Below are 24,654 nucleotides of genomic sequence, written 5' to 3' on the forward strand. Positions count from 1 at the left end.
CAGTTACAATGGATCAACCCAGCGAGTAAAAGTACTACATGGTACACAGAAGCCTCCGCAACCCCGGGAAAGGATCTGTTATACCCTCTCCATCCGAAATCGGGAAACTTTTTTCTCTCGTTTTGGTTCTTCATCCGCACTGGCCTTTGTTGCACTCACTGTACGCTCGAGCACAGCAGCGGACATGACAGTGGGTGGTCGTTGGGGTCGGTTCGTCGGCGGATATGAGGGCGAAATGACGATGTTCCCTGGCATTTCCCCAGTTGTTGGAGCTGATTCAGCCTGCCGAAGAGACTGCGAGGGCGATGAGTGCGGCGCTGGCGGTTGAAACGACGGCGATTCGAGCACCATGGAAGTGAAACCTGACGAGGAGCCGTTCACGGACGTTCTCGCGAGCCTGGGTGTAGCTTTGGGCGGGGCAGGGGTAGTCTTCGGCGAAAATGAGGCCTCCTTCCGTGGCGTGGTAGACGCGCTGGGTGAACTCCTGACCTGTGGTGCTCGTCGCTCAGAAACATTTGTCGAAATCGAATTATTTGGCTCGGTGGTGTACGCGGCGGTAATAGGCATGTTATTTGGTGAGCGGGCAGTTCGGGAGACTGAGGGATCTTGTGTCGCCTTGAATCTCGACGCCTTCTGTGCGGGTTCTGCGCTCCGTTTATTGTCTGCTTTAACCTGCGGACCTTGAGGCCCAGGTCCCGTGTTTTGTACTTCGCCCCTGACTAGTGCATTGAGCAATTCTCGCACCGCGGGATCGTCGTCCTCGTCTTCACTATCGTAAGCCACGAGATCGTCGTCCACGAGTTTGCCGCGGTGGATCGCGTTTTGTAACATTGACCCCTCGGACTCTGGCAGGATAGATGCGCCAAGGGACGTGGAAATAAATGTTGACGGTTGTGCTGCCATTTCAGGATGCCGGTCCGCTCTGAAGCGCGATACAGCTGGTTTTGGGGGCGGTCCGGCAAGAGTGGCATCGAGCGGCACCTCCTGCGCAGTCGGTGAACTTAGAACCACGCTTTAGAGTCGGACGCAGAACACTGACCGGTTGATCCCAAGGATGTTCAGAACCTAGACCTTCGTCTGCTTCGTGCTTGTGCGATGTCATTGCGCTATGCGCATCGACACCAATGGCATTGCGCTTTTCGTAGTACGCGAGCGCGATTTCACGTTGATGCTGTATGCGGTCGAAGTCGGGGTCGAACTCCTCCATGTCACCGTCCGACTCCATTCCTCCATCATCATCGCTGGACGAGTGGGGCACATGTCTACCACTCTCGTCTGAATCTTCCTCAGCAAGATGATCTTGGTTGCGGGCAGTTCCGTGGGCCACGGGGGATTCAAGTTCAGATTCATCGTCGGAATCGGGTATGCGGTCAAAGGCCGACTTGGGGACTGGCGTGCCGGGCCCTGAGGAGATCTTGCCCGGGAATCGCTCAACAACGTCAATCTTCATTGTCGGTGTCGCTGATGTCTTCTTCTTTGAAGCGCTGTCGATGGGTATGTCATGGTCGCCGGTCGTCCCCTTGGGTAGCGCAGCAAACGACACGCTCTTCCTCGGCTTGAGCGCGTTGACTTTCTCCTTGTCGCGCAGGGTTTGTGCGTCGTCCGCTTCTTGTTGCCTTCGCATCTTCTCCTCACGCTCCCTCGCATCCGCCATGTTCTTCAATAACGCCTTTCCCATTTTCTTCTGCAACTCTCGTTGCGCCCTGAGCTTATCGAGCTCATCACTGGCTTCTTTCTTCCGTCGTTCGAGCGCTTCCTTTCGCTTCTGCTCCTGTCGTGCTTCTTCATTCGCCTCGTGCTCCCGTTCCTCTTCTTCGAGGATGTCGAGAATTCTGCTGCGCTGGTCTCGCAGGCGCTCGTGTTCCACCGCGGGCAAGGACGACAGCGGGACAAGAGGTGGTTCTTCGGTGAGAGTGACTGAACTCTGAAGCCTGTCTGTTGTGTTCGTAACACGCGGGACTGGCGTAAGGAAGGTGTCCTCTGAGACCGGCTCAGAGATATCGACGATGGGTAGGCCTTCTTCGTTCACCATCTTCACAGATAGTCTAAGCACCCCAACGTATACGAGGATGCGTAACATACTTGCCCGTCGCCAATTTGCCTTTGATCGTTGGCAATGCTCGCATCGCCCATGATTTCTTCGAGCTTATTCGATAGCTTCTGTACCTGCTCAGCGGTGTAGCGGCCTTCGTTCGGTTTCGATGGTACCGTTCCATCTGTCGATAGCGTATGCAGCAACGCCTGTAACACTGCATATCTGTTGCATCAGATCAATTTGTTCAATGCGCCTGTTGTGTACCACCACCTTCAGTTCGGGTCTCGTTGAGATTCCTGCTCGCCATAGCCGTGAACGAGGAGAAGACAACGGAGATCTAGTAGATCACGTGCTACATCATTTTGTCGCCTCGAGGACTGCATCCGCTTTTGCAATCTCGTTCGACGTCCTGCCTCCCATCGATCTACAGCAATATGGTTGTGGCGTACTCAGAACCGAGCACCTCAGCGCACACAAAAAAGAATCGTCGCAAGATCTCCAAGAAGAAGTCCACCCTGGTTGCGCAGGATGGCCCTGCGGAGGAAGTTGCTATGAACGACGAGGAACCGCAAGCTTCCACCACCACCATCACCACCACCACCACTGTATCGGCAGCGACAGAAGCGGACGATGAGGTTATGATTGATACAGAGGCGGCAGCGACAGCCGTAGGCGATGCGCCACTGTTTGCGCCTGCGCCTGCTTCTGCGGCACAGGGCACGCTGAAATCCGAGACGAGGAGGATAGCAATACCGCCTCACCGTATGACCCCACTCAAGAGAGAATGGATCAATATATTTGGGCCGTTGACGGAGATGTTGGGACTCCAAGTGCGCATGAATGTGCCCAGGAAAGCCGTCGAAGTCAGGGTATGTGCATGCCATGTCTCACGTACGGCATGTCCTAATAAGCTGCTTTTTAGACGTCCAAGCACACGAAAGATACTGGCGCTCTGCAGAAAGGAGCCGATTTTGTGAAAGCCTTCGCATTGGGCTTCGACGTCAATGTAGGATCTACATCAGAGGTTACAACCTTATACTTGACATACATTATATCCAGGATGCAATCGCTTTGCTCCGGCTCGACGATTTGTACCTTGACTCGTTTGAGATCAAGGATGTGAAGACCCTCCATGGCGATCATCTCTCTCGAGCGATAGGTCAGTTATCACTAGTTCCGCCCGCTGCATTATGTATACTCAGAGAGCTTTGGTGCTAAACAGGTCGTATTGCTGGGCAGGACGGCAAAACAAAGTTCACCATCGAGAATACAACTCGAACGCGTATAATCCTAGCTGATACGTGCGTAGACGTCTCAGCATGGGCAATGCTGTTTCAGAGACTCAACCCGCTTCATCAGAAAAATACATATCCTGGGATCGTTCCAGAATATCAAGATCGCTCGTGATGCCATTGTTTCCCTCATCTTGGGCTCGCCTCCAGGCAAAGTATATGCAGGTTTGAGGACGGTCAGTGCCAGGATGCGCCAGAGAGCGCTGTAGCATACTGTCGGAGATTTCTCTGTATCACTATATACCACTGTGTCCTTCGTTGAGTAGTTGAGACAGGATTTGAGCTACCGCATTCATCCCACTCGGCCACTGCTAGTCCTCGCAGGCTTGCCTCTGCGTCTGAGCCTGCCTTCATTGTCACGTGCATCATTGAGTCGCGAGTTATCCACGCAGAGCTGTCTGTCCTGACTTGGCTCCGAACGACGACCGCCTCCGCGGCCATGGCTCCCCTCAGCCGCTTTTTAGCCATCGTGCCGTCGAGCACGAGGTCCTACTCTGTCTTCACCAAGTCCGGCGGTGGAGGGCGCTTTTTCAACTCGGCGAAACCTCCCGTGGCCAACACCGTGAAGGCCACGACGTCCAAGCCCGAGCTGAGCCCGAGCCCGACAGCCGCGCCGGAAGGATCCCAGGACGAGTCCGCCACGCAGGCGTCGTCTGCGTCTGCGTCGGAGACGCCGCTGGGTACTCCAAGCTTCTCGTTGGCGCCCTTCACCCCGCAACACCTCGTTCCTTTCGAGCCACGAACTCTTGTTCATCCGTCCATCACTCCCCAAGACCTCAAACTACACCAATTCTTCTCACTCGATCGCCCGCTCCTCCAAGTCTCCGAACATGTCGGTTCTCTGTTCGAATCGCCACCGGAGGCCGCACTTTCGTCCTTCCCGCATCCACCTCCCGCACCAACGCCAAGTTCGATTTTGTCTAGCTTGGACGCTCAGAACGCTTTCTACGAAGGCCACGAGCTGTCACCTGAAGCCGATGCAGATACCGCTCGGCAACTCGCACGGGCGATGGTGATGAGCAACGTGGCGAGCACCGTTGCATGGGAGGAGGCGCTCAAGAAACTGGGACTCGATCTGTCCGCCACACGAGAAGGACCGAACGAGGCTGATCTCGAGAACTACGGCATCTATTTGGACAGCACGAAGCGGAAGAGGAGGTCGAAGATGAAGAAACACAAGTTGAAGAAGCGACGAAGGGTGCGTGGTGCTACGTAGTACACTTTATAGTTGCTAAAGCTTTCCACAGGCACTCCGCGCTTCGAGACAACGCGGTGGTTGAGGAAGTAATTATGTCGGAGTTGAAGATAGTGTATCTGCACGGGTCGGGAGTTGCCATTCGCTGATCCTCAGCACGAAACGCTGCGGAATCTACCATACAATGCATCATCGACAACTATATTAATTCTAGCGTCGCTCCCGTGGATCTATACATATCTCATCCTGTGTGATAGTGTCAACTGAAATACCCGCGTCCGGTCAGGAGACTGCACTTACCTCAACGCCAGGACTAGCCACGCTAGTAGGCGGTAGCCAACCGTAACAGCGACCATGATGATGGTCAATTTCCAGGTCGAGTCGTGGAAGTCAAACAGATCCAGAACTTGTTGTCCTGTCGCGGCGACGCAGACACCGCTTTGAATGGTCTGCTCCGTACAATGGAATGTCAGGCCTCGCATCTCATTGGTGAGCAAGACGCGCGCAGAATACTGATAAGAGCTCGTCAACTTGAGGAAGGTAGTTTGCATATGAACTCGCGCTGACGCACCTTCATTGGAAAGATCCATGCTATGTCGTCGAGAAACTGGGCGATGCTTGCGGAGAAAACACCGCTCGTCTGACTCGCGATCGTCAAGAACACGGAAACGAGGGACACTGACAATCCCATTGTATCGAAAAAGCTGGCGAACATGATTCCGATCGACTCGCCGAAGTTAAGCTAGAAACCTGCAGGTCAGTTTCTGCGATTCGGTCCCGTCACGTCAACTCGCCTGAGCCCATATTCCAATTGCAAACTCGAAATAGATGCGTGCATTGGTCTGCATCCCTGTGGCAACGTTGATGATGACGGCGTAGAGCAGCGCAGCCAAGAGCTCGGGGACGATGGCAAAGATGGAGAAGCTCGTTATGAAGGTTGCCGATGAGTATCCCCCACCTGCGGATCTGTAATCATGGAAAAAGACCGTCTTCTCCATCGGATATAAGGCTGCAAGGTTGAGGAATCCGACGAAGGGTATGGCGGATGTACTTTCGGCAACAATCCCAATCCGGTCTTGTGCTCCAGGAGGGCCTTTGGTAAGGCGAAGGAAGAAGATGAAGAAACAAATCGCAAGGAACGGAGCTTGTATGAGGCGCGTCCAAAAGATATCTTGTAGCCTCCATGCGTTCCGGAATGACCGCTCGAGCACTACGGGTAAAGCAATGTATATGGGGCTTCGTTCCTGACGCTTCTGTTCTACAGTATCTTCCGGCTTCGTAGTCCGAACCTCGGGCTCTGGTGAACCTTCCACTGCCTTGGCCTCGTGGTTGCGCCAATACTGTATGAGATTTTCAACCCGTGCCCGAGTCTGCCCCTGCTTTTCGTCACTGCGAACATCCACCGATATGATGTCCAAAAAGTAATCCGGAGGGTTGAACAGAGGAGGGCAGACGAACCCGGCAACCGCAAAGTGAGGGATGATCTGGTCGCGGGCGCCTTGATATACCACCCGCCCGTGTTTAGCAAGGAGCATGACGTTGTCCGCCATCTGGAAGATGTCGCTGCGTGGTTGATGGAGAGAAACGATGACGGTTCGCCCACTACGGGCGATCTCGCGAAGCACCTCCATGACGTTCCGCGCAGTGTAGGAATCCAAACCGCTCGTAGGCTGTCGTCACTCTGATCAGTAGACGAAACGACTACCGACTACCGGGAGAGAACTGACCTCATCCACGACAAGGACAGCAGGATCGTTGATCATCTCGCAAGCCAAGGACAGACGGCGCTTCTCTCCTCCAGAGATGCCTTTCAGCAATTCTCCGCCCACCATGCCATTAGCGCAATCACGAAGACCGAGCATCTTGAGTACTTCTTCCGCCCTGGCCAATTTGCGCTTCCGGCTCACGGTCTTGGGCAACTTCAATATCGCTGCATAACGTAGAGTCTCGCGGACCGTGAGCGCAGGCATGTGGTAATCGTCGTCTTGTTCGACGAACGCACACAGATGCCGGTTACGATGCGAGATTGGCTCGCCATTGAAGGTGATTGTACCTCCAGGGACGAAAGTGCTCAGAGGCCCCGACTTCATCGGTCGTCCGGAAATCATGCGCAATAATGTAGACTTTCCACTGCCGGAAGGTCCCATTATACATGAGAGCTCCCCGCTACGGAATGTAGCACTGACGTGATCCAAAATTGGTGTTTCGACCTTGTCCCCAGAAGGAAAAACTCGACGGACATGGCGCAGTTGTGTATCATCGACCTTGACCTCCACAGAGGTGCGCATCAAATCTATCTCCGCTTTTGCATGATCCTTGCCCTTGAAGTGGGACGCCACTCTTCTTGCATGTCTGACACCTCCCGGTTTCCAAAATGTGAGGATGACGAGCGAGATGCCGAGTACCACCACGAAGAAGCCCAGTAAACCCAAGAACATCGGATAGATGGGTTGACCAGGTGAAATCCTTAAACTTCGCAGAGCGCTGTCTCCATTACACTGAGCAAGTTGCGAGCCAGTGATGCCCGCGCAGTCAAACTGGCGTCCCCGAAACTGCGACAAGGCGACGATGCGGAATCCGAAGAAGAACGGCGAAAGCCAACGGAACCAGCGTATCCACCCGGGTACGTTAACGAGGAAGAATCCCGTCGACAGAATGAAGAATATGGCGAGACCATTTCCCAGAAGAGATGCACGCGCGAAGCTCCGCTGCGCATTGATCGTCAGCGACAGCATGACAAGGAAACCAAATATTACTCACCTCCATCGAAGCGGCGAACAGCGCCCAAACCACAAAACACATCTGTTGGAGGATGTTCTCGGCAACGAATACGCCGAGATTGCCTGCGAGATTGTCCCGGCGCATGTTGCATATGAAGTAGACCATAATGGCGTATATAGAAGGTGCCGCGATGTTGACAGGCATCCACGCGACCATTTCTGAGAATAACCACGCGGAAGAGGAATAAAGCCCGTCGTCTCGTTCCCGATCATACACGACAAGGGTCGTACACCACTTGAATAGCCACACAACCTGGGTCATGTAGTAGAAGATGGCCATGTGCTGGAAGCAGAGGGTCTTGAGGGACTGTATGTCTGCCGGGTTGCCGCCGAGCTGGAAGAATGTAATCCCAACGAGGAGACCTAGGACCACGGCCTGAGTGAGGTGCCCAAAGAGCTCGGGGTAACCCCTGATCATGTTTTTCCCTGCTCGGGGAAGCAGGATGAGCGCCTGTTTGATAGCATGAGGTCGCCTGGTGCTGGATCGCGGAGCGTGGTGGTCGCTGTTGGCGTCCAAAACGAGAGATCCTGCGGACGTTTGCCGGTACAGCGGTCCTCGGCCATGTTGTTCTTCCTTTTCGTGCCGAGCGACTTCCGTTTCTCGCCATCGTCTTATAAGAGTCGTTACACGCTCTCGACTCTGCTGTTCTTGCACGTCATCTCGATAGTCCACGCTGGAGATATCAATCAGAAAATCAAGAGGGTTGGTACGATCTTGCGGTTCAAGGCCCAGAGATGCAAAGTGAGGCAAACACTCCTTGGTCTCGCCAGAATAAACCACCGAACCGTGTGAGAGAAGTAACAGTTTCGAGAACAGAGGGAATGCATCCGAGCGAGGCTGGTGAAGGGATAGTATTATTGTTCTTCCATGCCGAGCGAGGCCATGGAGAGTCTCCAGCAGCTGAAATGCGGTGAAGGAATCGAGGCCCGTGGTCACTTCGTCCAATACGAGGACAGAGGGTAAGCTAACGAGGACACAGCCGATAGACACCCGTCGTTTCTCCCCTCCGGAGATGCCCTTGCGTCCGGATCCACCTATGAGCGTGTCCGCTGTCTCGGCAAGCCCCAACTCCTGGATTGTCTGCTCCACGATCAGGCGACGGGTTTGAGCGTCGACCGAGACGGGAAGCCGGAGGCTCGCGGCATACGCCAAGGTCTCACGAACTGCGGTGTTCAGGATGTCAGGAAGGAAAATATAGCACGCAACATATGAACGTGAGACTCGCCTGTCAGATGAGGTAGCAGGTAGTCGTTCTGTCGGACGAATCCAAGGATCTGGACGCGGATATGAGCATACGTATAATAAGGTGGATAGGTGGTTTTTGAGTGGAACGTGCTCACCTTGCTCATCCCTCTGAAGTGCCCCTCTCCTCCCCGCGGATTGCCGGTGGACTCGGTCTCATGCGGGGTAACGAGAACGCTGCCGCTGGCGATTGGAAGACCATTGAGCTTCGACGCAATGGCATGCAGCAGGGTGGTCTTTCCTAAAGCATTTTCATGCGTAAACAACCCGTCTTCGCAAGTCCAGGCGTCTCAGACAAACGGGATTCTCACCAGAACCAGAACCACCTATAATCGCCATCATTTCTCCCGCATTGACTTGCGCGTTTACGTTCCGGACGATGAGCCCATCTTCACTTTGCGCTTGTGAAGCATCATTGTTGGCCTTGCTCAGGTTCTGTTGCCAGCGTATGAGAGCCCCTGGGATAGGAATGGGTATCGGGGTGGGTATATAAGCCTGACATTCTCCCGGTCAATGCGCGTTTCTCCCGAGGGAGTTGATAATTACCTTGTACGGAGGAACTGCTATGGACAAGCCTTTAACCGCAACATCGTATGTCGGGGGCGGGGGTATACGGTCCATTGGGGTTGGCCGGAGGCCACTGACCGCCAAATGCGGGGAGCACGTCCATGACCTTCGACGCACCTCCCTATTGCGGGTTTCTGGCGTATGCTGGACTCATTTTCATTCCAAACGCAATACCCTGCAACCGTTTGTGCGGGATACAGGATGCTTCAATCTGTCCACAGCTCTGATTCCACGAGCCTTTGGCCTGGGGTGCTTGTTCGCCTTGTTGCCGCAGTGTCCCGCTTCTGCTCGCACCCGCACGCGCTCGATCACCTCCGCCATCCGTGCGAGCCGATCCGCATTCGTCTCCTTTGCTGCGCATACATATAGAGCTTCCTGACGACGTTGCGACCCTTTGTAACCCGCTGCATCTCGTCAAGCATGTCCTCCGAACTCCAGATCATCAACGTACACACGCCTGCGAACTCGTTCGCCATACCGCACTCACTCACGGAGGACTCGTTTCAATCGCTTCGTGACTCCCTCACGCGGAAAGTCAGTGCCGAATACGATAGAGCCCACATTGCCCCAGGCTGGGTGAAGTATGAGTGGAATGGGTCGGTATGGAGCCTAGACGATGGTAAGCTGTGAATCCATCCTTGATGGTACGGAATATCATACGTTCCCGTCAGACAGCGATTACACGATCTTCTCGTGGAGACAGAAGTCGACAGCGCAACAAGCTGGTCCGTCAAGGATGTCCGTCGACACCACCCCGACTTTGCACATTCACGACCCATCGAGACCGTTGCCACCCCCAACAGCCTACCGCAATGCGTCATTCTACCTGTTCAGGCGCTCGGCCTCCCCAAAGCCACCGAGTACGTCCACGCGCAGATCGCGTGGAGGCGCTGACTCGGTGAAGAGTGGCAAGTCGCATATGACCAAGGCCGAGCGAGCTGGTGTACCGCAGTACAAATACGAGTTCGACAAGTTCCACAGTGAGAATGGTGTCCGCACTGTTATCGGCACGATAGGCTCCGTGAATAATGGTCAGTCGCCAAAGTCTCGTCCCCATAATCGTCACCTTGACGTGAAGGCAAACAGTGCGCATGTTGTTGAAAGAGGGCCATCGTCACATATACCTCTCTCGCAAATTCGCTATTCGTCATGGATTTGTCCCAGGAGATGCCGAGCCTGGCTTTTATGGCTACAGTGGGCTGGTGAAGTGAGTGCTGACCATTCGGTGCCTTGGGGATGATCCTCATCACATTTCAGCATTGGCAAATGGCCTATATCTATCGGCCCTACGCCCTGCCTTGACGGTCGGATACCCACCAAGATTACACACACCGTGTTCCTCGCTGAAGAGTCGCACTTCGACGTAAATCTCCTCCACCTCCCTGTGCCGTTCTTCCCGCTGATACATGATGCATAGGTGATCCTTGGTCGCTCCTTCTTCGAGGCAAGGCGGATCAAGACCAATCCTTTAGATCCTACAGACGTGGTTTGTGGCGACACTGGAGAGAAACTCGATGTGGAGGTTGTCGTGCTCCGCGATGGGCGTGGCGAAATCGTCACTGTGACCTAGCACACTCGTCGTGCATGCTTGCACCCATGATCCGCTTTATGAATGTTGCTGCTGCAGACCTCGGTCGACGCCTGTCCCGTCTTCTGACAGTGTGGTTATTCTGTAGTACCTATAAATTGAAGGATCAAGAGACCCTCGTGATTCCGAGAACCCTCTGCAGCACTCGCCAACATCGGCCTCATGTTCACTTGGACGCATTCCGCACTGAGCACCGGTAGACTGATGTTCTCCGAACCTAGAATCGTCCTACGCATTACATACAGTCCTGCGAACGCGTATGTAACTGTCTGCGGCAACAACGGCATCTTTCGGCTCCCTAGGACTGTGCAGATGCTCCAGGCTCCTGCTGCCGGCGCCTGCACTGCTGCCTAAGCTCATATGCCGCTTTCACCCGGACGGTCTCCTCACAGCGCTTCACGATGGATCATTGTTCATCCTTGGACAGACTGCTCCCCGATGAACTGCTTGCACTAGTCTTTCAACTCGGACAAGCCCTCCCTTGCAAACTCCACTCCGTTCCCTTCGCCTTCACATGTTCCCATGTATCGCGGAGATGGCGAGCGATCGCCTTGGGTCACCCTTCCATCTGGTCGATTATCAGAAGTTCTCGGATCGCAACGCTGGAGCTCATGCTTGCGAGGTCGAAGGAGTCGACCATCGAGCTAGTGCTCGATGTGGCCATGACTTCCCAGCCGCGGCGACAACTGCTGCAACGGACCATCGAAGTCATATCATCCAATATGCATCGAACCCGCAGCCTCGTCCTGATAGAATCAGGTCATTCGTTCGACATGGGCCATATGGTCGTGCACCTGTCTCGCGCATCCGCACCAGTGCTGCAGAGGTTGGAGCTCATTGCACCACGAAACCAGTTCGGACTATTCCGTCCCCCGTTTTCCTCCGGTATGCCTGCCTTGAAATCGCTCAGGGTCCGCAACCTCATCCTGCAACACACGTCGGGTTTACTCGACACGCTCACCGAATTGGACATCGATATCGTGTACGGAGTAGCGTACAAGGATATGAAGAATTGGCTATTGGCTCCCTCAGGACTCAGCGTCTGGTCTTTTCGGGCGAAGTCTTGAATATCCCGCCAGGGTTTGAGCGACTCACGTTGCGAAATCTTCGGCACTTCACCCTCTCAATCCCTGGGCGAATGGCCGATGAAGTCTCCCGTCCCTTCCTCGTGTTACATATGCCAATGCTGACGTCGCTCGAGATCAGGTTTTTCACTGATCAGTGTTGGTGTTGGTTTGTGCGCCATATTGGACGGAAAACATCGCTGAAATATCCTCTCGTGGAGTCCTTGGCGTTGATCCACCTAGGTTCGGTGGAGCAGGCGGAGGACAATTTCTTTGCGGCATTCCCCGCACTCGAGCAACTCGATTTGCAGGGCGCACGAGGCGTGGACCCTCTTCAATTTTTACAAGACGGACTGTCGAACCCAGACAATATACGATTGTCCCCCAATTGGCCGAAGCTTCGGAGTATCCATATCATAAGCCTACCCGTAGAGTGCAAGTCGCTCAAAAACATCGTCAGCGCTCGAAGAGCGCAGGGCGTACCACTCTCGACCTTGACCCTTACGGGCGACACTCCGCCACCAGATGATCTTCCGGCAGACCTTGTTATCAGAACATTGCCTTTTCCAGAGGACGAGGGTGCTTACTGGTGATACGTATACGGCACTGTCACAGGGTTTTCTATACGATCAACCACCAAGCCACAACAGCCTCTTCACACCATATTCCATCTTAGCATATACACTCGTCATCCGTTGTGCCTCCGTCAAACTGTGCCAAATGTCAGGGATTGTTCTCTGACGTTGATAAACGAGGACACTAACCTGACCACGTCGACGTCCTTGACCAAATTCTCGCGAACATTCCCGATATCCGCGCATGCGCGTCGTATTGATTCCACCATCGCGTCAACAGCCTCCCTGCTGTTCGTGGCCCCTGCGAGCTCATCTGAATCTTCTGCATACGTTCCTGTCGAGCGTTGTCGTCTTGTTGGGTCAACGGGCAAAGCCTTGAACGCGGCAAAGGTGGTTTCGCCAGGTTCCTCGGGTGCAGCCTTGGCGATTAACTTCGATAGCGCGGATGATCTGCGCACGATACTCTGCTGAGGTAGAGAGCTTGGCGGAGGGGCAGTCGATTGCCCGGAGTGGGTCGGTTTAGTAGGGGAGGATGGCGCAGAGGATGCTGACTTCCGTTCAATACTGTTTCGCACCGAGTAGCTTGTGATCCGTGTCTCGAGGTTAGAGTTGCGCCAGGTGACCATGAATCCTGCGTTCTGCAGAGGATCGCGACTAGCTTCTTCCAATGGGGATATGATATATGCACCTACGATAGCAGATGAGTGAGCGAATCTGTGTAACGATTCATCTGTACCTTTCTCTATGCTTTCAATGTCGCCCAAGGGTACGCGGTGGAATACTTTGATCTTCTCGAGTGTGTAGTCGTAGCTCTAGGCACAGCCCTATGACCACCTCATCTCCACCGGGAAGAGAGCGACTTACTACGATGTAAAGCGCGCGAACAGACTAAGGAGGCATCAGAATGCCGCGAACGTTCGGCTATGGCGCATCACAAAGCTTACCAGGAGAAGGACCTTTTCCTCGAATCTATCCGCCATCTTTCGGTTCAATGCTTCGGGCGAGAATACGGTCCATCCAGAAAGTAACCGTTCGCCTTCGGAGAGAACCCGAGACACGGATGTTGCGATGGCGTCCGCTCTGATTTGAGCGATTCGGACCATATCACGAGGGTCAGACGATTGTAACTTCAGCAAGAATTCCGAGAAGACTGTGAGTGTCCGACAACCCAGCATATAATCGATGACGGCCTGACAGAACCAATCACTGAATGTAGAGGTGTACATCCTTGGAAAATATTAACAAAGACGATATCTGCCAAGGATGTTGGTAGACTAACCGAGCGATCGAGTTGATGCCATCGTTCAGCATGCCGCCAAGATCGCGTTTACCTGTCCTGGTTATAGTTCTAGCTGGTGCCGATAATACGAGTTCAAAGCACGCACCTAGTAAAGTCTCCCTGATAATAATAGCCATGAGTGACAAAACCTCATGTGTACAATGAACGTACCTTCAGAGCAGAAGTACCAGCACTGAGCGATAGTCAGCATACCCGCGATGTCGAGAGATATCAAACCTGTTGAAACATACTATGCACGGCTGATGGCATCGCCATTATTTGCCCATACTGGTGGAAGAGATATCAATCTGAAGGCGAGCGTAAACATAATCATCTTACCATCATTGAACACGACGTCTAATTCCGTGCGCCCATTTTCTGTCGTATTCAATAGAGCAACCGCACCTAGTTGTCTGTTCAAGACATGACGAGCAAAAGCAGACTCCGCAGTGGATCAACGGCGAGGCGGATAAGCAAGGAGGCTACGACTTACTTGTACTACATTCGTCCTGTCGAGGCAGTCGATGCAATTGACACGAAACACGCCCTTCTGATCCGACATCTTCGATCCACTCGATATCCAGAGATACCTGAAGAAAGAGGTTAGCGAAGAAAATAAGAATCGATTACTAGCCTTGCCCTTGTTGTTCGAAGGTACGCTCTAGTTTGTCGATTAACATCGAGATATTCTCATATCTGTTGTTCAATGGTCAGGATAAAAACGAGTTTAAAGGGAAAAGCTGACGCACTTCATGCCCTTTGTCTCGGCATGGAAGTCATATTCTGTATAGCTAGGTTCTGGCTCGCGTCTAGTCTCATTGGGTAAAACGGACTGGTGTACTTCACATCAGGCCATGCCATCTCAGAGACAAAGTCACGGTATGCACAAGTGACAGCCGCTTCCTTCCCATGTTGTTCGGCTAGGTTTACCACATTCTATGACAGATTGAGTTATGACATGCCTGACAAGTGATAAAGACCAACGTTTGGCCCGTAGTGCCCCACAGTCCTCTGGAAATGACGTCGCACGGCATCCAGTTGCTGGCTATGCGTCCGGTCGGACGCAAGGACAGGGGCCGGTTTCAGGCTATACCCAGGTTGGGACCAAAACAGAGGTACTAGCAAAATGAGTTTAGCAGCATCCTTAGGAGAAAGAACACGACACACTTGATCCACGAATTTGGACATATGAGAAAACGTTTGAATGGCCCTCACGCTGTGATGTCCGGATGTGGTCAGTGAAACTCATATTTGCAAAGGGCATCACATTTTCTCACGTCAACTCGAACGACGGCCTCTGTCTCGACGAAGTTGGCAACATGCGCTTCATCGTCGATTCCTCTTCTCTGGTAACGGAGCCCAGCACGGTTTTTTGATCGTCGGGAAACGAGAATATAGTCCACCAACGCGGATTTGCCTTCCTCGGATTCTTCAGGTTCACGCGGTACTCGGAATGCGGCGATTTGATAGTACCCTTGCATGATCGGCAGGACATATGAATGTAGCTGTTGAGAATTAACATCAGCAATGGCCATATCCCTTCAATCGTCGGGTGTAGCAAGCTTACTCCTGCTTCTGTGAATGGCTTGGACAACCATTCGTTCCACCAGAATTGGCGATCGACGCGGCGCCAAAGGGGTAAAGTGGGGTACACTTCCGCAAGGACGTCAACCTTCTCCAAGTCAGGGTGTTCAGTGGGTGCATCTGAGATCCCTGAAGCCGCGGAAGACGACGCTGTCGTTGTCGGGGTCTCCAAGGCGTTCAAGTCGGAAAGAAGATGATGTTCCCTTTTCGACTTCGCAATCTCCTCCTGTTTGTGCTGCAGAGATCGCGTGATATCTGGATATGACCAGTTAGACGAGTAACAAAGGTGCGCGGAAAACGTGCCAAACGTGTACGCAAAATACATGCCGCCCTTGGTGTACTCGCGGATGATTTCTTTCAGAATCTTATCCTCCAGTTCAGAATGCTGCTCCGCTTGCGTTTTCGGCTCGGGCGCACGACTGTCAATAATATCCCCCAGGACCTCAGAAGGTGACTGCACATCCTGCTCTGCGGCTGCATCGACTACTTCTTCGGTGTCGTGCTTCAGTGAAGTTGGAGCGTCAGAGTTATCACGGGATTCCACCCCTGCGCCGTGAGAATCCGCATTTTCCTCGTCGACGATATCCATTGGGGACTGCGGAGGTCGCTTAGCTAGTTTGTTCCAAAACGATAGCCGCTTCGCTAGCGTCTGAGCCACTGAGTTGGTGTTCACGGATGTCTCCGACGAAGGGGTAGAGGCACCAGATGACGGAGTATTGGGATCGTCTTCATTCTCTGGCTTGAACTCCGTTGAGTTCAGCGGTGTCATAATCTTCACCTGCTCCTCATCGGCGAATTTGACACGAGGGGTGTGTGAAATAGATTGCGTCTCATCGGAGGCCTTCGACACATCTTCAGGAGGAAAGTTATCCAGATCACTTGCTACAGTGTTCACTGATGCTGTATGTAAAAGCGAGAGCCGTGCTTGTGCCGCGTTCTTGGTTGCGAGTGTATTGAGCACTGTCCTTGCTCTATCTTCTTTGAGGGGTATAGCAGTAACGCCTTTGACGCCGTAGACTGTATATGCATCATCTAGGACTACCACGAGGTTGAGCATCAACCTGCACAGTACCATACGGCACTCACAGTTTCCTATGTTTGACTTGCTGGTGATAGCAAGCAAGTACGATGCTTCAGAATTTGACACCGCTTCAGGTTCCATATTCATACACGTTTTCTGAGTAACTCACTAGAATATAGCTCTACGATTCCAATAATCCCGTACACAACAACGCTCTCGGACCAGTCCCGGCCGTCTGCTTCGCCATCGCCTTGAAGTTCCTCTACCGAGATTGCTTGACCCCAGGCTAACCGCACATGGGTTGCCGGATGCTTTAAGCCGGCAACATGTGGGCGTATGAGGAGGCCCTCCGGGGTCGGTAAAATAGCGAGATGATTGTATGGGCAAGGGTGTGGGACTGAAGGTAGGGTATAACTTGGAGGCAGGCTCGCCGCATGTAATATTGGCCGGTTCGGTGCCGCCGCTGTCGTCGAGACGGGAGGCGGAGGGCTCTTAGTCTTGCGGAATAGTCGCTTCATAACGAAGGAACGTGGTCGAGTCTGAGCAAGTCATCGAACCACGAACACTTCCGCCCGCGACGATCAATCAAGCCAAGTGATCGCGTGACGTCATGTCAAGTTGACTACGGTGAACGTTTGAATCATGATACATCATACATATACGGTACATCAGGCCTCGACGGCGACGGGAGCTGGTGCAGGAGGATCCGAAGAGCTCTTCCCTTCTGTGCGAATATCGTATCCATACGCGGCATGCGTTGAACCGGGGACATCTCCGGCTCCCTCGTAGTGCATTTGCGAGACGTCGAAGTTGCCTGCAAAACCAATCAAATATACACATGCAACAAGATTGAATGTGCTCACCAATAAACTTCCAGCCGTCTTCTTTGATGTGGTAAACATTGCATGTGTTACCGGAGAATGCATCGCGATGACCAGCGGCGTAGATGCTTCGCCTGCCGAGCTCTTGAGCCTCCTCGTCGGTGAGGTCCCACCGGTAGCCCTGGTCAAGAACACCATACGCATAGGTGCTGCCGGATCCAACCGAGAAAAGATCGCCTTTTAACCGCGTGCCATCGGAATCGACATAAACGACAGCAGGGCCTGTCTTGTCCCAACCGCAGATCATGGTCCCCTATATGATCTCAGCAATGATTTTAGCTTCCGAGAACACATGCACCTCACCATGCTCAAGCCCATCCCTTTGTAGCCGTAAACGAGGTTGCTGAGGTATTTGCTAGCAGCCGCGACAGAGATGCGCTCCCGGTTCCGCAACTCATGCAGCCGGCATTGGATTCCCAGGTACGTTTCCCAGTATTGACAATCGGCTATATAGAGTATGGGTAATTAGCGCCGGCCAGTCCGAGGGATTCCATAGCAGAGACACGACCGCACCGGCGCCACCAGCCATAGTGCCAAGCAGGTAGGGGTTGATTTCAATGACCTTCTTGACAGTGCCCGATGCTTCAAACGAAGGTCAGCGACCGAGCGCTTATGCAGTTCCACTACAGCGCACCAACGTAGCTCCCGGCGGTCGCTCGAGAATCAACCGCTACGATCACTCCGCCTTGGAACCGGAATGCAAGCGTGGTGGTACCATGCTTGATCTTAATGCGGCAGCTGGGATCCGCGTGATCGTCTGTATGGAGCCTCAAGAAAGCTGCAGGCTAAATAGAAGGTTTCAGTGGCTCTATCATGTATCCGCAAGTTTGTATCTCTCACATCAGGAACGTTGGGCACGGAGAAGTTGGGCACCCCGCGGGCGAGGTTGCCAAAGCCAGCTTCCGAACCCCACATCACATCTGAGCAGTCCTCATCTTCCGCCGAAGTATCCTTCACTCTCCTGAGTTCACTCGCGGCACCTGAAGTGGAGAATCGGGTGACGAAGGTGTTCATGGTGAACGGGGTAAGATGAAGTGAGTACCAGTCGCGCGAGCCGCGTCAGTGAGGACGCGTCGCCGCTTACCCGTTCCGGCAATATCGTGGAAATGTACTTAACGGATATATTATCATTTACCGTCCTCCGGGCAAAATACCACCCCCGCGCGCTATAGTACTCGCGGTCACCAGCGACCACCGTTTTAGCCAAGCACACATCGTCTCAAATGTTGGTTAGATCTTGCACGCCGAAGGGGCCAGCGCTGGCTGAGTGCCTTCTATCACTGCGCTGTGGCATCTTCAGCTTCGTCTTTCAGTTCGATCGGCTTTGGCATGGGGCAGAGTAGCATCGACTCCCAGCCAACCCTATAGCACGCGCTTCCGAATCCGACAAGAACCTAGCGAAATGGCAGTCATTGATTCGAGAACAGTGTACCAACCCCTCCTGACACCGGTCTTCGACTATCTACTGAGCTGCCTGTCGCTATTGTTAATGGAGCAGCTTAAGGAATCGGTAAAGGAGTCGCTCTTCGCCTCGCTCAAGACGGAAACGATGTGGCGGTTAACGACTTGAAGAGCAAATCGCTAATACTTGACGAAGTCTGCGCCGTGATCAATGAGAAAGGTTGACGGTCGCTGCAGGTCACTGCGGACAACTCCTCATCTGAGGATGTTCAGAGACTGGTGGACAGGGTCGTAGAGCAGCTCGGCCGTCTGGATGTGGTACGGCAGGCGTATTGATGTAGGGGTCGCCGAGTGTCACCCTTGGACCGCAGATAGTCGCCAATGCTGGTATTGTTATGATATCGCCCTCCCTGGACAGTACGTCGTCCTCTTATCTTTCTCCGTGCCATAGGATTTGATCGTCTGCGTAGTGTCGGTCGAGGATTGGGACAGACTATTTCCGTGAACGTTCGCGGGATCATGTTGTGTTACAAGACCGCCACGAACCAGATGTAAAGTCAAGGGCAAGGACGTATCATAGGTAGGAAGACGAACTTCAGTTTCACGCTTTGCACTCCGGCTGCGCGCCGCTCATGCAGGAGCATGCTCTGTGGCACGAAAGAAAAGTAATAAGAACAAAATGTCGTCACCCGATTCATGGCTGAATTGTGCCTCTTAGGGCTCCCTCTACTTTCCGCGTATTGCTCCGGCAAATTCGCAGTTCGGGGATTGGCCCAATCAGCGTGTACGTCAATCATCACTGGAACATCCCAAGCATTGATCGCCCGCTCCGCAGCGGTTGGATTGGCACCCTATGGTATCACTGTGAACGCGTATGCACCGGGTTTGATCGATACCCCCCACGGGCAGGAGCTTTCCTACACCCTCCCCGCCCAGGACGTTGACGTCAGGGTAGCTACGTTCATCGGGAAAGAACGCATGGCGTTACCGCAAAAAGTCCCGCCCCCGAAAATATACGTAACGCGACAGTCGGATAGACAGAACCATCGTCTTCTAATTGTCGGCTCAGCAGGTTCCCAAACCGCACCTATGCCAAAGGGAGAACCTGAGGTAGTGGCTACATAGCCTTGTGTTCTACCTCGCGTAGCCGGAGGCTAAGTTTGTTACTGGTGAGCTCTAGCCAACCACGACGAAGTTGTTTTAGGGCAACCAATCAACGTGGATGGTGGGCTCCAGTTCGATTAAACGGCTCACGAACAGCAGGCATTTTCACATTACTATATGGCGTCAAGTCAACGGGCGGGGGTTGTCAGTGTGCTGATATGGGGTCGTTTCATGTCTGTTATCCCGCGGGACGCCATGTAACTTGGATGGATGCAAACCAATTACATCACGGCATGTTACGCCAGTCACATTGCATATGGACTCATAGTACACCCACTACGACGCCCATCATGAGATACTCGGATGTTCCCCCCCTTCACAGTCCCTTGATCTCGGTCCTCGCCGTCCCTCGATGACATGGCATACAGTCCGCCAGCGCGTCCGTCGCCTGTTCCGCTCGAAGTCGCACGTTGAGGGCGGATCGAATTCAACTCTGAAACAAGATCCAACCGAGGGCGAGATGCCTCCGTCCAACACAACTGCCACGCCGGCGGTAGAGCCTACGGATGGAATTGCAACACAGTCGGCGGTGGGCGGCCCAGGCAACAAGGAGCCAATGCCGATCTCAGAAGTCGACAATGCGCTTCTCGTCCTCAGGCTGGACGCTTTGGATACTGGGGCCTACAGGTCCCTCGGCCCCCTGATCGAACATGCAGCCCACCCGACGCGTTCAAGGCTGCTAATTCTCCTTCTTTCGCCCCTGTTCGATTCCAGGCAGTCGGAGGGCGGCATAAACCGCCTCGCGAAGTGGGACGGGGTCCAGCGTCTGCTGACCTTCGCGTATGTGGAGGCCACACGCGTCGCACAACAACACGGGAGGGTGCTCATCGATATCAATGTCTTGCTTCGCTCTGAGAGGGAGGTGATATGGGGGGATGTGGTGAAGGACGCCGAGGTCATATTTGCGGCGGAAAACGGTATGTATATCCATATCATGAACGGTGACGCACTATCTTAACTCTTCAAGATAAATTGCCGGACAGTATCGCATCTTCCGCACAGTTGATACCGTGCGCCTCCGCGAGGCCTACCAACCCGTCTGTTCAATACGTGCCAGAACAGAAAGTTGCGACAGAAGACTCATTACTCCGAGTTGTCGCGTTAGGAGGGACATTTGATCACTTGCACGCTGGGCACAAGATCTTGCTGAGCATGGCCGCATGGATAGCAAGCGAGAAGATCATTGTCGGCGTCACCGGTGCGTCGCCGTCGCTTTGCCTCGCTTGACTAGACCTACTGACGCATGCTAGACGACGCACTGTTACAAAACAAATCAAACAAGCATGTTTTAGAAGATCTGTCAACGCGGTCGGAGCGCGTACGGGCGTTCTTGGCTTTGTTCAGACCCGGATTGGTGTACGACATCGTTTCGATCAAAGACGTCGCCGGACCGACCGGGTGGGACCCAGATATCCATGCCCTCGTCGTCAGCCGGGAAACGATATCAGGTGCATCAGCTAGTGCGTCCCGTTCGCCCCCTTTTCACTGTAGCTTCGCTGATGTACATTTCTTACAGTTGACAAGATAAGGACGGAAAAGGGCCTCCCGCCTCTGCGCACTTTCGTAATCGACGTCATTTCCGCTGAGTCGGAGAGCATCGAGGGAGACAGCGCCGAGGCGCTCAAGCAGGCGAAGATGAGCAGCACCTACATCCGGGAATGGATCGTTAAGTACCAGCTTGAGAAAGCTCACGATGGTCCAAAAACTCCGGACGTCAACGTATGAAGCAGTAGAAGAAACTCCTGAAAGCGCGGACCACCCGATTCTTACTCTACAGCAGACCTTTTATCGATTGTATATAGCTACGAGTGTATTCTGATGTATTAAGTACTCCGTGAAGAAACTCGAACCGTCCATTGATTGCTACAAGGGCTAAGGAGAGTGTGACCGAAGTGGGCCATGAAATAGAAGAGAGTCCATCAGTTTGGTATCGGGGAATATCGATGGAGGACGTAGGACGTGAGTTGGGATCATAAGGGAAAAAGAGAGATTAGCGGAAAGCATAAGATGGTGATATAAGGGGCAAGGCGCCATATAAAACGCCGAAAAGATGTGGTACAAACTCTCCCTCTCCGTCTCTTCAACGGGCAAACCCGTTAACATCTATTAGCGCAAGCCACTCCCGCCGAGGCCCATTCCTCCGTTCGCGAGGTCGATGAATCGCGTCGTGCGCTTCATCGCCCTCCTCTCCCTGTCCCGATCCTCGCCCCACGCGCGGTCCTCGCCTTCTTCCTCCTCTCTCGCAGCATCTTCCATCGCTCGCGCGTGCTTCTCGCACAGCATCCGGCCGTCCATCTCAAAGTAATCCTCGAGTCGGACGGGGCAGCGGCGCGCCTTGGGCGTACCCGCATACGGGTCATTGGGGTATTCGTATTCGCACGTGAGGTGCTCCGGGTGATACCTATCGCCCGTGTGCGAGAGCGCGCAGGGTCCCTCGATGGGCTGCCCACAGGTCGCGGCCGCGCAGAGTGAGTCGTTCGCTTCGTGGTAGTGGTACGCGCAGAAGGGTTTCCCGTCGAACACATAAAACGTTTTGTCCGGGAACGGTTTCTAAAGCCGAGGGTCAGCTTTGAAAGGGCATGATGAATAGAACACGAACGTGGCACGTATGGCAATTGAAGCACTCCCTGTGATACTTGCCCTTCAGCTGCCCGTCGGAAGACGACACCGCCGCCTTCTCGATCGGCAAATTACACCTCCGGCACTAAGCGACGCGTCAGCCCTAGACCTCGCGACCGGAAAATCGGCACCTCACGTACCTTGGGCAGATACATATTCTTCCAGCACCTCTCGCACAGGACCCCGCCCTCGTCCATCGCGACCCACCGCCCGTCAGTGATCACCCGCTCGCATCGCACGCACTTGCGCTCCTTCACCCGCCTCCTGACCGACTTACGCTCGCTATCCAGCTCGCGCTCCGTCGTCGGGCTCGTGTTCGCGCGCATCGGCGGTCTGAGCGCCGCCTCGCGCTCGCGCTCCTTCTTCCCCGCGCCGTGCACGCTCGCGCTGCCCTTCAGTCCACCCGCACCGGTGCCCACCCCCGCGACCGGCCCCGCGCCATCCTCCTCCTCGGACAGCACGTCCATCGGGTTCCGGCTCGCCCGGTTCAGTGCGCCGGCAGTTCGGCCCGAGTACGCCGACGCGCTGCTGATGCTCCGACCAGGCGTCGTCGGCGTCGTCGCCGACATCCGCGCGCTCGCGCCTGCGCGCGGCGGTGAGTCAGAGGTGCTCGGGAACTGGATCTTCTGGGTGCTGCTGTTGGTAGTGCTGCTCGAACCGGCACGCGAGCGTTTGTCGGGGTTCAGGGGCAACGGCGCGGACCTCGTGGGCGGGGACATGGCGTACGCGCTGCCCGCCGCGCTGTCAGTGTCTCCATCTCTGTACGCGAGCCCAAAGCCGGCGCTGGAGCTATAGTCCGAGGCCGAGTCCGGAGAGCGGGGGCTGAGTGCGCCCTTGGATCTGTCCTTGTCGTCGTCGTCGTTCTCTTTGTTCGCGGCGTTGAAGCGGTCGACGGTCGGCGTAGGGATGGACACGTTCGCGGGAAGCTTGTTCTTGAACTTTTCAAAAAAGGGTAGGCGTGGCGTGGACGGCTCGGGTGTCGCAGGCGCTTCGACGCGTCTGGTGCTACGCGTTGGCGACGGGGTACGCGCGGAGAGGATGGTCGTTGGCGCGGTGGAGGTCGTGCCAGTCGGCGATCGCGCGGACGTGCCGGCCGAGTAGGACGAGACGGACCCGGACTCCGGGGAAAGAGGGGGCGTGGCCGCGCTCGGTCCTGTATTAAGGTTTAATATAGCCAATGAGCATAGAGACCGCGATTAGACTCAGATGGACGTGCCTGCCGCCTTCGAACTGTTATCTATAGCCAGATGCGGAGGCGCGTTCGGCCTTCTCCCGTCCATGCCGGCAGCGGGGGCGGACATCTTCATGCGTTCGTCATAGGGCGCATTGTACCCCTGGTAGCCGGATGGCCCCGCCCTGGCCTGACTTTGGTCGGGATAACTGTACTGCTGCTGTTGCGTCGGCGCCTCGGGTGGCTGAGCTTGCCCCTGAGCCCACATCGCGGCGCGCGCGGCGGCTTGGAACGCGCGCCGGCCGACGCCCGCCATACCCGCCTCTCCGCCACTGCGGTATTCGTCCGGTGGCTGGGTTTGGGGGGAGGGAGGAGGTCGGTAATTTATCATCGGCGGCGGCAACGGGGACGCGGGTGGGCGCCCATTTTGGACAGAAGGAGCGGGGTTGGTGGTCTGGTAGGGCGCCTGCGTTCGATTCGCGTGCGGCTGATAAGCAGCGGCCGGTGTGGTGCTGCCTGATCGCGGTGGCGGGTCGCGGACGACGTATGAGCTGTTCGAGGGCGTGCCGCTGCGATCGACGGGACCTCGAGAAGGTTGATCGCGGGCGTAGGGACTGGGAGGTGGACGAGGTGCTGCTTCTGAGGGCCCTCGGGAGGGCTGGTCGCGCGGGTAGGGACTGGACGCCGTCCGCGGAGGCTCGGGTCCTCGCGCGAGCGGACTGGGTGTGCGTCGGATGGCGGGGTCCTGGATCCGGGGCGGCTGGTTGATGCTGGCGTTGGACGGGGCGCGCGAGCGCGGGGTGGGCGTCTTCGACGGTGATGGAGACGCAGCACGTTGTTGCTGCTGCTGCTGCTGCTTTTGCTGCTGGGTGCCCGGGCTCGGGCTCCTCAGCAGACCCTGGAGGCGCGCTGGCAGCAGACTGATCGGGTCGGCCCCGCCCTTGCTGGGTGGCGGGAGGGGTAGCTTGGGGACGGGCGGGACGGGGGCGCAGACATGGTCGGGGAGCTGGTCGAGTGGGACGGAGGTGCCACACTGGGAGCACTTGACGCCCGGCAGGAGCTGGGAGATGCGCTGGGAGTCGTGGCCGCCGGGGCGGAGGGTCTGCGCCATCCGTCGTCTAGCGCTGCTAGAGGGAGCGAGCAACGGCCACGGCCAGCGTAGGAGACAGCGAGGAGATCGACGAGAACAGAATTC

At 54.9% G+C, this 24,654-nt stretch overlaps 10 protein-coding genes across 10 annotated transcripts; 5 read left to right on the top strand and 5 right to left on the bottom strand.

Annotated features, from left to right (window-relative positions):
- Nucleotides 1–2: 2 nt before the first annotated feature.
- PUNSTDRAFT_53547 (uncharacterized protein) lies at nt 3–2,243 on the bottom strand. The gene is made up of 3 exons (XM_007385398.1): nt 2,083–2,243; nt 1,040–2,032; nt 3–984 (listed from the first exon to the last, which is right to left on the bottom strand). The coding sequence occupies exons 1-3, from the start codon at nt 2,131–2,133 to the stop codon at nt 79–81; spliced, it is 1,950 nt and encodes a 649-aa protein (XP_007385460.1). The 5' UTR covers nt 2,134–2,243; the 3' UTR covers nt 3–78.
- A 430-nt stretch (nt 2,244–2,673) lies between these two features.
- PUNSTDRAFT_71680 (uncharacterized protein) lies at nt 2,674–3,536 on the top strand (the record flags this gene model as incomplete). Its single annotated transcript, XM_007385399.1, has 5 exons — nt 2,674–2,904; nt 2,958–3,041; nt 3,095–3,194; nt 3,258–3,336; nt 3,395–3,536. The coding sequence occupies 5 exons, from the start codon at nt 2,674–2,676 to the stop codon at nt 3,534–3,536; spliced, it is 636 nt and encodes a 211-aa protein (XP_007385461.1).
- Nucleotides 3,537–3,737: 201 nt separating this feature from the next.
- On the top strand, nt 3,738–4,822 carry PUNSTDRAFT_53548 (uncharacterized protein). The gene is made up of 2 exons (XM_007385400.1): nt 3,738–4,525; nt 4,575–4,822. The coding sequence occupies exons 1-2, from the start codon at nt 3,767–3,769 to the stop codon at nt 4,605–4,607; spliced, it is 792 nt and encodes a 263-aa protein (XP_007385462.1). The 5' UTR covers nt 3,738–3,766; the 3' UTR covers nt 4,608–4,822.
- On the bottom strand, nt 4,819–9,166 carry PUNSTDRAFT_121360 (P-loop containing nucleoside triphosphate hydrolase protein; the record flags this gene model as incomplete). Its single annotated transcript, XM_007385401.1, has 9 exons — nt 4,819–5,034; nt 5,094–5,264; nt 5,317–6,192; nt 6,250–7,230; nt 7,283–8,466; nt 8,529–8,577; nt 8,644–8,786; nt 8,857–9,040; nt 9,092–9,166. 9 exons carry the CDS (start codon nt 9,164–9,166, stop codon nt 4,819–4,821), a joined length of 3,879 nt encoding a protein of 1,292 aa, XP_007385463.1.
- A 366-nt stretch (nt 9,167–9,532) lies between these two features.
- Nucleotides 9,533–11,198, top strand: PUNSTDRAFT_126984 (uncharacterized protein; the record flags this gene model as incomplete). The annotated part of the gene is made up of 5 exons (XM_007385402.1): nt 9,533–9,731; nt 9,784–10,143; nt 10,199–10,319; nt 10,370–10,475; nt 10,530–11,198. The coding sequence occupies 5 exons, from the start codon at nt 9,533–9,535 to the stop codon at nt 10,680–10,682; spliced, it is 939 nt and encodes a 312-aa protein (XP_007385464.1). The 3' UTR covers nt 10,683–11,198.
- Nucleotides 11,199–11,311: 113 nt separating this feature from the next.
- Nucleotides 11,312–11,767, top strand: PUNSTDRAFT_135855 (uncharacterized protein; the record flags this gene model as incomplete). Its single annotated transcript, XM_007385403.1, has 1 exon — nt 11,312–11,767. The coding sequence occupies one exon, from the start codon at nt 11,312–11,314 to the stop codon at nt 11,765–11,767; it is 456 nt and encodes a 151-aa protein (XP_007385465.1).
- Nucleotides 11,768–12,165: 398 nt separating this feature from the next.
- PUNSTDRAFT_126985 (uncharacterized protein) lies at nt 12,166–15,932 on the bottom strand. The gene is made up of 20 exons (XM_007385404.1): nt 15,506–15,932; nt 15,186–15,457; nt 14,896–15,123; nt 14,786–14,834; nt 14,603–14,736; nt 14,460–14,554; nt 14,368–14,409; nt 14,258–14,314; nt 14,112–14,208; nt 13,958–14,060; nt 13,870–13,906; nt 13,790–13,811; nt 13,725–13,738; nt 13,619–13,675; nt 13,284–13,566; nt 13,204–13,227; nt 13,076–13,151; nt 12,529–13,027; nt 12,352–12,475; nt 12,166–12,294 (listed from the first exon to the last, which is right to left on the bottom strand). Exons 1-19 carry the CDS (start codon nt 15,789–15,791, stop codon nt 12,394–12,396), a joined length of 2,457 nt encoding a protein of 818 aa, XP_007385466.1. The 5' UTR covers nt 15,792–15,932; the 3' UTR covers nt 12,166–12,294; nt 12,352–12,393.
- A 918-nt stretch (nt 15,933–16,850) lies between these two features.
- Nucleotides 16,851–18,118, bottom strand: PUNSTDRAFT_89290 (N-terminal nucleophile aminohydrolase; the record flags this gene model as incomplete). Its single annotated transcript, XM_007385405.1, has 6 exons — nt 16,851–17,037; nt 17,087–17,357; nt 17,408–17,550; nt 17,618–17,686; nt 17,739–17,889; nt 17,945–18,118. 6 exons carry the CDS (start codon nt 18,116–18,118, stop codon nt 16,892–16,894), a joined length of 954 nt encoding a protein of 317 aa, XP_007385467.1. The 3' UTR covers nt 16,851–16,891.
- Nucleotides 18,119–20,752: 2,634 nt separating this feature from the next.
- PUNSTDRAFT_71426 (Nucleotidylyl transferase) lies at nt 20,753–21,394 on the top strand (the record flags this gene model as incomplete). Its single annotated transcript, XM_007385406.1, has 3 exons — nt 20,753–20,867; nt 20,920–21,129; nt 21,186–21,394. Coding segments are annotated over 3 exons (534 nt in total), but the record flags the coding sequence as incomplete, so codon positions are not given.
- Nucleotides 21,395–21,775: 381 nt separating this feature from the next.
- On the bottom strand, nt 21,776–24,570 carry PUNSTDRAFT_135859 (uncharacterized protein; the record flags this gene model as incomplete). The annotated part of the gene is made up of 4 exons (XM_007385407.1): nt 21,776–22,219; nt 22,269–22,373; nt 22,429–23,441; nt 23,520–24,570. The coding sequence occupies 4 exons, from the start codon at nt 24,568–24,570 to the stop codon at nt 21,776–21,778; spliced, it is 2,613 nt and encodes an 870-aa protein (XP_007385469.1).
- Between the last annotated feature and the right edge of the window lie 84 nt (nt 24,571–24,654).

This window comes from Punctularia strigosozonata, assembly GCF_000264995.1.
Source record: "Punctularia strigosozonata HHB-11173 SS5 unplaced genomic scaffold PUNSTscaffold_9, whole genome shotgun sequence".
NCBI classification, from domain to species: domain Eukaryota; kingdom Fungi; phylum Basidiomycota; class Agaricomycetes; order Corticiales; family Punctulariaceae; genus Punctularia; species Punctularia strigosozonata.

Coding starts and splice junctions, on each gene's coding strand:
- PUNSTDRAFT_53548 (XM_007385400.1), top strand. CDS start 3,767: ATGGCTCCCCTCAGCCGCTTTTTAGCCATCGTGCCGTCGAGCACGAGG. Junction 4,526..4,574: donor AGTTGAAGAAGCGACGAAGG/GTGCGTGGTGCT, acceptor AGCTTTCCACAG/GCACTCCGCGCTTCGAGACA.
- PUNSTDRAFT_126985 (XM_007385404.1), bottom strand. CDS start 15,791: ATGGATATCGTCGACGAGGAAAATGCGGATTCTCACGGCGCAGGGGTG. Junction 14,315..14,367: donor GCCGAGACAAAGGGCATGAA/GTGCGTCAGCTT, acceptor ATTGAACAACAG/ATATGAGAATATCTCGATGT. Junction 13,907..13,957: donor AGACGTCGTGTTCAATGATG/GTAAGATGATTA, acceptor CTCTTCCACCAG/TATGGGCAAATAATGGCGAT.
- PUNSTDRAFT_53547 (XM_007385398.1), bottom strand. CDS start 2,133: ATGGGCGATGCGAGCATTGCCAACGATCAAAGGCAAATTGGCGACGGG. Junction 2,033..2,082: donor GGCAAATTGGCGACGGGCAA/GTATGTTACGCA, acceptor CTATCTGTGAAG/ATGGTGAACGAAGAAGGCCT. Junction 985..1,039: donor AACATCCTTGGGATCAACCG/GTCAGTGTTCTG, acceptor CCGACTGCGCAG/GAGGTGCCGCTCGATGCCAC.